The sequence below is a fragment of the Lolium rigidum genome, unplaced genomic scaffold (genome assembly GCF_022539505.1).
Source record: "Lolium rigidum isolate FL_2022 unplaced genomic scaffold, APGP_CSIRO_Lrig_0.1 contig_32103_1, whole genome shotgun sequence".
Lineage (NCBI taxonomy): Eukaryota > Viridiplantae > Streptophyta > Magnoliopsida > Poales > Poaceae > Lolium > Lolium rigidum.
Window position 1 is genome coordinate 57476 of NW_025900192.1, and position 13024 is coordinate 70499.

The 13024-nt window shown below is 42.0% G+C and overlaps 1 protein-coding gene across 3 annotated transcripts; it reads left to right on the forward strand.

Moving 5' to 3' along the window:
* The first annotated feature begins 441 nt into the window (after positions 1 to 441).
* On the forward strand, positions 442 to 12813 carry LOC124680974 (splicing factor 3B subunit 3). 3 transcript variants are annotated; one of them, XM_047215983.1, is made up of 15 exons: positions 442 to 764; positions 1380 to 1514; positions 1616 to 1695; positions 3038 to 3121; positions 4767 to 4855; positions 4998 to 5136; positions 5215 to 7129; positions 8495 to 8805; positions 9947 to 10262; positions 10709 to 10864; positions 10973 to 11111; positions 11440 to 11516; positions 11824 to 11945; positions 12272 to 12380; positions 12470 to 12813. In XM_047215983.1, exons 1-15 carry the CDS (start codon positions 522 to 524, stop codon positions 12641 to 12643), a joined length of 4089 nt encoding a protein of 1362 aa, XP_047071939.1. In that variant the 5' UTR covers positions 442 to 521; the 3' UTR covers positions 12644 to 12813. The 3 variants fall into 3 exon arrangements, with proteins under 3 accessions (XP_047071939.1, XP_047071940.1, XP_047071941.1); XM_047215984.1 differs by having other exon boundaries at positions 446 to 764; positions 9950 to 10262; XM_047215985.1 differs by lacking the exons at positions 442 to 764; positions 1380 to 1514 and having other exon boundaries at positions 1663 to 1695; positions 4979 to 5136.
* Positions 12814 to 13024: the final 211 nt, after the last annotated feature.

Genomic DNA, 13024 nt, shown 5'->3' on the forward strand with positions numbered 1-13024 from the left:
GCGCTCGGCGATGAGGAGCCGCTGCTCCATCTCCCGTTGGCGGCGTTGCTGCTCGCACGAAACGGCCGGAGATGGCGGGGGACTGCAACGCATTTGTGAGCTGGGCCGCGCTTGCGGTGTCTACTTAGGGACGTTTTCGCGCAGAAAACCGCATATCGGCCTGCATAGGACGATGCAGGTCGGGTTTGCGGGATCTGCTAGAGATGCTCTAACACCCCAAACCAGCTTTGTTCATGTAACCGCATGTGTCCTGTAAATTTGGATCATGGATCGTAACACGATCGGGTTTTGCATCGTCCGGGATATCAGTTTGCGTCGTCTATTGGCCCGTGAATCACGGGCCGTGATCGGTTCAGATACACGGCCTACGCCGGCGCCTCCCTCTCTCACATCACAGTTCGCTGTAGCCGGTCGCTCCACCACACTAACTCGGGCCTGGCCCTCTTCCCCGACCCGATCCAGCAGCACGTGGCCGAGCCAAACCCTAGCACGCAATTCTTCACGCCGGCCAACCTTCGCGCATGGAGTCTTCCGCCTCCGGCGACGGTTCGTCCGCCGCCGATGCTGCTACTGCTACTGCGGCGGCGGCGCCGTCGTCCTCCTCAGGTCCCTCGACCTCTGCCCCCGCCTTCTCCGCCGGAGGCGTCGCCGGGCCCAGCGCCACCCACTACCTCGCCAAGCGCGTGCTCCACGGCAGCGCCGTGCAGCACGTCGCCCGTGGCCGTTTCCGCTCCGAGCACCTCTGGGAGATCGTACTCTGCAAGGTAGGTTCCAACCCTGCCCTCCCAGCCCCGCCGCTTGCCGAATCACCTACTAGCACTGATGGGATCGCCGTGTAGAGTAGAGCCTAACATACGGGCAGGCTTCATCAGTTATGATTGTCTTGTGATTCTAGTGGGAACGGGTGCTCTGCGTGCCGCGGACCATAGGGTTGGGGTTTGCTGGTCTGGATCCGGCTGGGATTGCTTATGCTCTCTTCACAATGCTCTTAAGGAAATGCGCCGGGAATCTGAAACCGGTTTCGTGGCTCTTCAATCAATTGGGTTGTTTGCGCTAACACGGTCTCAGTTTCAGTAGCATAATAATTAATTCGACTCATTTTCTCAACATGTCTCATTCATGTTTCTTCTCTCTTCATTTTCCAATCTATTTCACTTGATTGGAACGCTTTCTGAAATGCTTTTAGCGATAAATATATATGTTGGATGAACTAATATTCTAGTGTACCTAAGAAAACAACAAGCCCATCTGTTGTACCTATCTATCTATCTATCTATTGTTGCAACTCTAATGGATTATTTGCGCATCATGCTGTTGTTGCTTCTTGCCCTTATTGTTATTACTCCGTATTTTACTGAAAAAGTGGGTCATTGCTGCAGGAAACTTCACTAGAATTGGTTGTGGTTGGTGAGGATGGTGTTTTACAGTCAATCTGCGAGCAAAGTACATTTGGAATTATAAAAGATGTCGGCGTCTTGGACTGGCGCTTTAAACAATTCGGCATATGGCCCGAGGTGCTATTCATTTTCGTAACAGACGATAACATTTTGCATTTCTTTTTCTCGCTGTTTCAAATTTGTTTTTGAGGTGTTGAATTACTTGCTATTTCTTTCAGATTGAAGGGAAAGAAATTCTGGTTCTGCTCTCGGATTCTGGAAAGCTTTCTCTTCTTTACTTTTCTTGTCAGATGCATAGGTCAGTGCTGCTCTCGTTACTGTTACTTTCCGCCGTGCTTCTTTTCTTCGACCTGCTTGTGACACACCAGACAATAATGTTACAAATTAGTGCATTGTATTGTATATATAATGATTGTAATAGTTGAAAAAGCTAGAAAAGAGCATGCAATTTAGATATAGGGGGAAACATGTTTTTTTTTTTTGGTACGTAGGATGCATATCACTTTCAGCGCCCAACTCACGCTCTGAAGTAGCAGCCAGAATTTTCAGAATCTTGAAGCACATGCATACTACTACTGCAAAGCACCGATACGGATATGGGGACACAGGATACGGCAAATTCTAAAAACAGCAATATGACGAGTATATATAAATAAAATAAAATGCCATATAAAAAAGACAGGATAATTGATTGCGTAAGATAGGATCAAAATACTGCCCCATTTTTTGCGTCCTCAATGACTGAATGATCATCAATTTCCTCAATCCTCATGGTACTTGCAATCATAATCTAGTATTAAAAATTTGAGATAGACATAGCACATACGCATGACCAATTTCGGTATTTCAGTCTGTAGCCAGCACAGTAGCAACATCAACAGGTCAGCAGCAGTATTACACATCATATCAGAGCATCAGCAGCCACAATTCTGGGCGGTGTGGCACCATTCTGAGTAACGGCGGCGCGTGCGAGCAACTTCAGTCGATAGCATCCTCGATCCAGTTTCTCCGGGCAAACGAGCCAAAAGAGAGAGCGCTGGCTTATTAGAGTTAGTAGCGGGCTTCGACGGCCGACTGGCTTTTCCTGTGTCCCCGCCATGTTGACAGTTGTCCCTGCCGCATATCGGCGTTTGTTCTTTTTAAATTGGGAAAACCGTACACTCCATCCACACACGCAATGGAGGCAAATTGTATGCGTTCATGCCGGGTCATATCGGTGCTTCATAGGCATACTGGACTGCAAAAACTTGAAAGATAGGAGCAGATTGCTGTATTCCTCAATTCTAGGAAGTACCTTGGTTTGTGGGCGCAAAATTACAAACTTTATTTATTTTTACACTCCTCTGTGGCCATCCAGTGTGGGAAGTGGGAACAAAGCTCATCGTGATGGTTCCATGCTTCTAGGTAGACAAAATGAATATAGCGAGCTGATTTGATCTAAAGAAATTTAATAACCAGGTTTAGTATTTGTAGAAGTATGTTATCTGCTGGTTGTAAATCAAACCTTACATGAATTTAGTTGTTCTTTAGTGCATCGAAATTTCATTCTGCTCTTATCCTGTTGTGTTTGAGATTGATCAAAGTTGCTTAGATTGTTGGTCCACTATTCAGATAACTCTTCTTGATATGATTTCTTTTAGGTTTATTGCAATTGGAAATATTGAACTATCCAAACCAGGAAATATGAGGGATCAGCTGGGAAGAATTTTGGCTATAGATCATGAGTAAGTTGAAAGTTCTTCCCTGAATCTTTTGTTAGTGAAAGAATACTAGATTTGTTAAAATCGAGGCCGGTTATTTGTTACCAGTCAATGATATATATGTTGACCCCTGCTTTCTTGAGAGCAATCATTTCCTTTACATTTTGTGTTATGAATCTACTCATGGTTGGAATTTGTTATAGTGCATTTGTGCACTGAAGATCTTCGCATTATCTTATTATACTATTCTTTTCCACATTGAGTGCTTTATTTTGCAGCTATCTGTCTACCAGGTGGGAGTATTTGTTTTTGTGGCATGAGGAAATTTCAGTATTTCCTGTCTGACACTACACTTCCTGTTCATATCTGAGGGTTGATAGTTCTTTTTTGAGAAGGTGAACTCATATTCATACCAAGTCAAAGTACAGCCTCCCCTAAAAAAAAGTCATAGTACAGCCCAGATACAAGTACACGTACACATAAAGCCCAGATACAAGTACACGTATACATACAGCCACCAAAACACAGACAGAGCAGCTGTCCCAGCCAAACTACATGAAGCATCCTAAAAATAACACAAAATACAACGAAGTCCTTGTGTGCCTTTGTGCTTCCCAGAACCTTCACGTCCCTTCGAGCTCCACCATTGCCGGAACAGGGAAGAGCCGCCACCGGACATAACAATCTGGGCAAAACTAGCACCATCACCAATTGGCTTTGTGAGCCGCAAGAGCCACCCACAATGGTGAGATCCGATTGGCAGTGGACGTACATCGGCCGGGGACTCGTCCCGTGCTACCTTCAGTCTGCCCTCACAACCGGCCGTCACTGGAAAAAAGAAGCTGGACCACACCTCCAAGCTCGCTTCACTCCCAGCCATCTGCATGCCTTGGTGGAGTTATCACCTCAAGCCGAGACGCCGGTTGCCAAAAGACTACTATACGATTGCTGAAGCTAGGCCCCAGAGCACCCCTCCTCACTGGCTCGCTGCCGCGGTCAGAGCTGATGCAGTCGGCATGAGGAGAGAGCCTGGGGGATCCTATTTCTGCTAAGTGGCTTCGTCTCCCCACCGCCAGGACACCCAAACCTATACCTTACTGGCTAATCCATTCCTCCATGCAGAGATCCGGGTTCCCTCAGCCTCTCGGTGCCGTAAAGGCCGTTGGAGGCGAAGGGGACCGGGGGGATGTCGCCTTTTTCACTGTGAGTCGGGAGAGACCGAGAGAGTTCCAGCTCCACGATGTGCACGTTGACACTTATGTTTAACTTTGGAAATAATAAAGCTTTCACTACTGTGCTTTAACATGCACATTCTGGCTATTAGTTCACAATATGTAACGCTTTATATCAGGAGGATGTAATCCAAGAAATCATTTGAACTATGTAAAATGGTGCTTCGGTGACTGTTGAGGCATTTTATGCATGACTTACTTTGACCCTGACTAACAAAGTATCAATATTTCTCCATTACTAAGATTTGTTATTTGTGGAAGCTTTCAATGCATATGAATATGATACTGTTAATTATAGTCATGAATTCATAATTCTTCCTTATGATGCTTTAATGCAAGTCTATACTTTATTACTGGTTGATGTTTTCGTAGCCTAGTGAGCCCTTAGAGAACGGCTCGTGTCATGAAGTTATTGACATTCTGTCTTGTGTTGCCAGCTCTGCTTGGATTGCCATCAGTGCGTACGAGGATGCGTTTGCTTTTGTGCATGTTGGAAAGAGTCCCCATGTCTATGGTCCAAATAGAGGTAAAAATCTATGAGAGGTGGCTATTGAATGTAAATAGTGCCTTTCCTACTTCTGTTGCTTAAGCCCAATCTAATCCAGTACATTATTCCAGATTTGAAGATCTTCCATGTCATAATTTTCAGAAATATTTTTATCCACCAGAAATCGTAGAGAGGGCAAACATCATGCACGTTGTATATAAGACCAGTGATATCCGCGGTACGGTTTGGAGCATGTGCTTCATGAGGACTCGCTGTTCGATGGATGAATATTACCCTGTTGTGGCCATGATAATTAATAGGTTTGCTCGATCGTTACATACAGTTGCTATCTGATTCCCTTGTACTGTTATTTAAGTGGCGCAATTTCTTTGTTTCAGGAAGGGCTCTGATGTGAATGAATTGTCAGTGTATGCACTAGCTGCCAACGATGGTGGCATCCAGCACCTATCTAGTTTCTCAGAACCTGGACCTTTGGCGCTTGACATCTCAGAAATTCCTCAGCTGGATGGCTTTGCACTTCTATTTCGTGCTGGTGATATTCTATTTGTGGATCTTAGGGAACCGAAAGACATCTGCTGTACCATTAGGATAAGCATAACAGGCAGTCTGATTGGAGGGCAGATCAGTGTTGAAGATTCCTGTCGAGGATTAGATGTTGATGACGATGTTGCTGCTTGTGCTTTGCTAGAACTGAGAGACTCTGGAAATAACATAATGATGGATGACAATTACATGGCTATTGATGGTGTTGATAATGCAGGTAGCATGAAATCAAGGATTATTTGCTCATGGAGCTGGGAGCCAGATGCAGTGCGAGGACGACCGAGGCTGATCTTTTGCTTGGATGACGGAGAATTTCATACGCTGGAATTTAATTGGGATGTTGAAGGAGTGAAGGTATTGCCTGAGCGTGTCCATAGGGGGTTGCCTTGTAGACCTCTTTTATGGTTGAACAGAGGAATGATAGCAGGGTTTGTAGAGATGGGAGATGGAATGATTCTTCAACTTGAACATGGAAGACTGGTGCACAAAAGTGCAGTTCAGAATGTAGGACCTATATTAGATTTAGCAATTGCTGACTACCATGGTGAGAAGCAGGATCAAATGTTTTCATGTTGCGGAATGTGCCCGGAGGGATCACTGCGTGTTATACGCAATGGTATCAATGTGGAGAAACTTCTGAGGACCGAACCTATTTATCAGGGTGTTACTGGTTTGTGGACATTGAGAATGAAGAGAACTGATACATATCACTCTTTTCTTATATTAGCATTTGTTGAGGAAACAAGAGTACTATCAGTAGGACTGAGCTTTAATGACATCAGTGATGCTGTTGGATTTCAGCCTGATGTTTGCACTTTGGCGTGTGGTTTAATAGCTGATGGTTTGCTTGTGCAAATTCACAGCAAAGGTGTAAAGCTTTGTTTGCCTACAACATATGCTCACCCTGAGGGCGCTCCCTTAAGTTCCCCAGTTTCTTTTGTCTGGTATCCTGATGTCACTATCAGTGTTGGTGCTGTTGGACAGAATATGGTTGCTGTTGCTACATCAAATCCTTGTTGCCTTTATATTCTCAGGGTCAGATCATTATCTTCATTTCAGTATGAGTTGTATGAGACACAGCATGTCCAATTGCAATATGAAGTTTCTTGCATATCCATCCCGGAAGAGGACTCGAAACTTAGAACTGTATCTTCTGCAGTGGGTGGTGGTGATGTTAGGAAGAGAAAAGGGAATAATCTTGCTGCTAAAGTTGATGTCCGCATGTTTGCTGTCATTGGAACTCATAAACCTTCTGTGGAGGTTGTCTCACTGGAACCGGAAGAAGCATTTAGGCTACTCTCTATTGGGTCTATATCAGTAAACAATGCGTTTGGTGCTCCTATCAGTGGCTGTATACCTGAAAATGTTCGGTTTGTAGCATCTGAGAGGTTCTACATTCTGGCAGGTCTAAGAAATGGCATGCTACTCAGGTTTGAGTCAGACACGAGCAAAGACCATTATTTCCCTGGTTCCTTTTACAAGGATTCTTTTACACCTTGTGTTAATACACCCCTTCAGTTGATTGCCATACGCCATATTGGAATTACCCCGGTTGGCTTGGTAGCATTGCGTGATTCAGCTAATGCTGACATTATTGTTCTCAGTGATAGGTCTTGGCTATTACACGCTAGTAGGCACAGCTTGGCATATTCATCCATCTCATTTCTGCCTGCGTCCCATGTGACTCCGGTATCTTCCGCGGATTGCCCCAGTGGTCTGCTGTTCGTTGCAGAGAACTGTTTGCATTTGGTAAGTCACTAGGACTTCTTTGAATCTAGAAAGAAAAACATGTCTGCACATATTTTCTTCTGAGAGGTCAGGAATGATTGTGTTATCTCTCATAGTTCATATCACGAGTCACCGAGATTGATAACAAAGAATTGTGAAGGGTATAGTAGTGCAAACTAAGTTGAACTATAAGATTAGATCATTGTTGTTGTTTGATGCCTATTAAGTAGTAACTATATATACTACCTTTGTTCTGCAATCAATGTCTAGCTTAGAATTCATCTTTTAAAAGTTCGATACAGGACCTCCAGGAGGAGTCTGTGCGCCAGACTTGCCTTTTAGCATTAATATAAACAGAAGTAGTTAAATTTGACAGATGGAAATGATATTTGTAGATTTGTTGTGAAGAGTAATTTCAATGATTTTTGCTAACATATAATTAGAAAAGTAATGGTAGAATTTTTGTATTAGTGGTTGTGTCAGATGTGATAATAACTTCTATGGTAGGGGCTGTAACTGGTATGAAGCCAAGATGGAGGGAATTTTACTTCATCCCTCTCTTACGCTCATTTCATATCTTCCTCCATGAGATCTTTTCCTCGGACTGAAGAAACAGTGGCTTGCTCATGTCCCAAACAACTCCAGCAGTGGCTAAATTCCATGGCTAACCAGACAACCAAATAAGTCTTCTGACCATTCAAGTATTCTGGCCAACAAGCACTATGTGCAGATTTCTGCACTTCCTGAAATCAGCAATTCCTGAGCTACTACGAAAAATTTGATCAAGTATCTTCTTTGATTGTGATGATTGTTTAGTCTGCATGAATAATAAAATATCTAGCTTAACACTGTTTCTGGGATACTGAACTGTTTGCCAGCAAATAGGGTGCCCATTAGTCATTATCCAGGGCAGATCATGGTTCAGTTTTTCTTTGACCTTTGGAAGTAAGTTCCACTTTATTATTCCAATATGCATGTGCTTTGTGAGTTATTAGTTAGAGACCTGTAGGGAAACTGGGTTGGTAGCAGTTGTCAGAGTTATTACTTCTTTTATAGCACATGTGCTTTTGTTTTGGTGATGTTAGCTGATTTGAAATATTGAAACAGGAAATGTTGGCCAAGTCAGACCTCTTAGTTTTGTCCCTTCAGAACCCTACCGCGTTCAGATATACTTCTTTCTGTTCTAGGCCGTCAGTTATGTCCCTCATATGTTATGAGGCAATTACTGGCAAGCAAAAGCATGTCACTTTGTCTTTAGGGCTTTTGCTGTAGCTGTTGTTATGGATGGTGTTTCTATTTTCTCCCCTCATTCCTACATATGTTTGCACACATGTGTTGCCGTTTGTATTCCTTTTATGTCAGTCTGAAGCAATTTTTTTTTGTCAGGTTGAGATGGTTCATGGCAAAAGATTAAATGCACAGAAGTTTTCAATTGGAGGGACTCCAAGGAAAGTGCTATACCACAGCGATAGTAGAACACTGTTGGTTATGAGAACTGGTTTAACTGGTGCATCGTGTTCTTCAGATATTGTCCAAATAGATCCAAATAATGGCACCTTGCTTTCCAGATTCAAGTGTGAACCTGGTGAAACTGCAAGATGCATCCAGATTGCGAAAATAGGAAGTGAGCAAGTGTTAATTGTTGGGACAAGTAAATCTAATGACCATCCAATGATGCCAAATGGCGAAGCAGAAAGGTCTATATCCCATCTATTTTTGCTTATAAAGCAAATGTTGTCCTGTCACATATCTTTGATACTTAGCAATATTTACCCTTCAAGTTGCAATTGCGGTGTTAGTTATTATCTGTCTGTTTACCTCTGGCATGTCTGTTTGCTTACGCCATTTTGTATGATTTTTATTGTCGTTCATGAACTTCACACCATACTAATGTAGCCCTGGATGATCAGGCAACTGTTAACATATTGTATATTTGAATCACTTTGCCCATACATGGAAAAACTTACATTTCACTGATATCTACAACAATATTTAAACATTGAGCTCTTGCCCTTCATTCTTAGTTTCTTTTTCTTATGTTGTGCTATAAGAATGTAACTGGAATGGTTGGACCTGCAAAAGAAATCTTCAAAAATGTCAGACAAGTACGGTGCTTCATCAATCTACACGTGAAACCCTCCTCTAGATAAGGTGGAGTAGCTGCCAGGGAAGGCAAACACGGACTAGGTGGTGACTATTGACTAGGACACTACTGATATTACAGATCGTGTTCATTCTGGATTGAATGCACAACCATGGATAATGACCAATGACAGTCCAAAAATAGTTATTCTTTTCTTTTGACTGTCTGTAAGGGATCCCACACCTGGTGGCAACCACCTGTTATTCATAATTCTGTGCTAGACTATGATTCTAGTTCTACAGTAATTACACAAGTGAGCATGGGTGGGTTCACAAATGTATGTGCCAAGCTACTGTTAGGGCACCCAGTAATTGATGCTGTGTCTTGTTCCCAACCGATGATCTGAGCACTTTTAATTTGTTAAATTTAACACATCTTGTATTGAACCTAGTATTTCTTAAACAGAAACACAAACACTTGGCCTTTTTCATAAATATACATTTTGTTGCCAGTAATTTGAGGTTCATTCTTGCCTGTTAATTCCTGCCATGGTTTTATGTGCATGTCTTTTCGTTCGATTACCAGTTTTTTCAATGTAATTTATCATTCATTTTCGAGTTGGTTGCAGCTTAATAATTTATTTTTATGCTTTACGTTTCTTTTGTTCTTACGTTGTAGCTGCTGTACTTAACCTACCTTTTCCATTTCCATGACTTGTACTTTGAACTATTTTTAAGCTGTTTTTCTTCATGAAGCAGCATCAAGGGACGCCTAATTGTTCTAAGCTTGGATACTCTTGGAAGTCCTCGTGAGAGCAGTTCATTTATTCCAACTTCTAATTTGAGTTCCTCTTCTCACACGGGCTCATTCCCTGAAATTGTTGGATACGCAACTGAAGAATTGTCTAGCAACAGCATGTGCAGCAGTCCGGATGATGTTTGCTACAACCAAATTCAACTTGAACAGATGACAGGACATTTGAGATCACTGACTCATGTTACCTTTGCTGGTGCAGTTCTTGCTGTATATCCATATCTAGATCGATATGTGTTGGCAGCAGCTGGTAATACGGTATGGCATAATACAGCTGGTATCAGTTATTTCCTTAGCTTCATACTTAAGTCATAATTCACTTGGATCTTGCTTGATGACAACAACGAAGCAAGACCAGAGAAATAGCATTCAAAGGAGCATAGAGCTTACTATGTGTCTGCCACAGAAAAGCAAACTATCTTACTTAGACCGCCTAAACCTCAAATGACATAGATACCACAATTTATTCTGGAAAATAGCACTCCTTGGCTCCTTGCCCTCCCTGTCTTAAACACTTCGGCAAACAATGTATGCCGGGTGTGGAGGCAGAGTACCCTCATCATTCATAGTAGTGGGGATCTTTGTGACAATACCATGTTTTTCATGTTACTAAGTTAAATAGGTTCAGTTTAATTTGCCTACCATCAATTATGGGGAGAATCACGCTCTAACACTTGTTCCATATTTTTTCTCCATCTTCACAGCTTTGTGTATTTTGTTTTGTGAATGAAAATCCTCATCGTATGAAAAAGTACGCCGTGAGTAGAACACGATTTACAATTACTTGTTTGAAGACGTACGCGTCACGGATTGCAGTGGGTGATTGTCGTGATGGTCTTCTCTTCTATTCTTATAACGAGGTAACACTGGGTTTAAATGTTACACCTTCACAAATGATGTTTCTTGTTATGGAGTAACGCTCTTGTTATTACACCTAATCTTTTCTCACTCACTTTTTAAAAACTCAGAGTCTTAGGAAGTTGGAACTTATTTACGCTGATCCTGCTCAACGATTGGTTGGTGATGTTGCTCTTTTAAACTGTGAAACTGCTGTGGTATCAGATCGATGCGGGAGCATATCTGTATTATCCTGCCCAAGACTTGAAGGTAGACTACATGCGATGTATATGTCGATGAGTCCTCTTTCTTCTCCTTAGTAGTATTTCACATATACTCTTGTGCTATTTATTCATGGCCTAAGTGTTCAAATTATTATCTTATATGTTATAAACATGTAATTAGAGATCCTATCTTACCACAGAAAAGCTGTCAATATAAATTTGTTTTAGGAAATTTGTGGAGGGTTTGTAGTTTTGTGTATGTTTGTTTTCTGATCTTTGTGTTTGGATCCATGTTCCTGTGATCAAGCTTGCTCCCTAAATTATTGCAATCTTACGTTGTCAAGATCTTTGACATTTTTAACTATATCTTGCAGTTTCTGAAAGTCCAGAAAAGAACTTAGCTGTACACTGCTCATTTTTTATGGGAGAAATTGCTATGAGCATCCAGAAGGTAAGTTTTTGTTACCTAGGGCCTTAGAGCCAATCAGTTCAATTTCATCACATGGGAAGATACAAGGGAGTATTGGGATGGAAGGGATTTGTGTAGTCCGGTATTTAATCCTAAGAATTTGGATCCGCATCCCTCCAACCCAACATGCTCTTAAGGATCTCACCATTAATTGTCTGAGTTTGATCTTTGTTATGGCTTATCCTGTTTCTGTTCAGTTGCTCCCTGAGGAAAATCTAACCAACATCTGTTTGACTTCTCTATCTAGAACAGATGGAATCTTATAACTCGTTCATGTAATATATTGTAGGCTGCATTTAGGTACCGGCTTCCAATTGATAATGAGACAGACCCGGTGTTGGAGTCGGCTTATAACTGTGTTGTGGCAAGTACTATGCTGGGGAGTGTTTTTGTTCTGATTCCACTCACAAGGTATGTACCGAGAGTTGGGACGTAAGAGTTTTTCTTATGCGCATGACTTTTCAATGTTCTTCACATGAATAGAAAATCTGAAGTTCTTTAAGAGGAATACCATATCATGAATTTCAACAATTTTTGGTCAGTTTTTTTTTACGGAAACAATTTTTGGTCAGTTGGTTCCCTTGCACTATGCTAGACTTGATTTTTTGTTTTAATGCCATCTCCTCTAAAATGGAATTGTGTCATTGCCTTATGTAAAGAGGGCCCTGCAGTTACTTCATTCACATCTGTCTCGAGTTCTGATCCAGTTCCTGAAAGCGTGTGAATTGATAATGCAGTGAGGAGCACCATCTGTTGCAAGATGTCCAAGAAAGACTCTCCGTTCACCAGTTGACTGCTCCACTCTTGGGAAATGATCATGCAGAGTTTCGTCGACGTGGTATCCCGGTAGGATAATTTATCATCACTCTTTGAACAATTCTATTAGTATTATCGCTAACGTGGGTTATTAGTAACCTGTGCTATTTATGCGACAGTCGGGAGTACCTTCAATTCTGGATGGTGACATGCTCGTACAATTCTTGGAGCTCACCAGTGAACAACAACAAACTATTCTTGATGCTGCGCCTTCAGGAAAGGGACCACCCAGGTCTATCTCAATTTTCCAGGTCATGAGAACATTGGAGAGGGTCCACTATGCGCTGAACTGAGGGTTTATGCAACCAACTTGGTTAACTCGAACAAATACATGTACATAAGATTTGGTATAAGAACATACATCCTCAGCATTGATAAACACTGGAACATTCTGAATACAAGTGTTTGTTCCTTCTATACATAGTACATCTGCATGTCTCACATCACAAGCTTCTGATATCAACATTTTGGGCCAATGCTTGTGGCATATTTTATTTTTTACTGTTTTCTTTGGAAAGTTCAACCTTTCCTGTTCTTGAACAAGTGAGTTTATAAAGAAAAACCCAAACGTTTTAGTGATAGAACAGTATGTGCATAAAAATGCACCGGAGGCAGCAGCAGTTGCTGAATCAAGATTTATTTATTTTTTGCACTGGAGGCATAAAAATGCACTT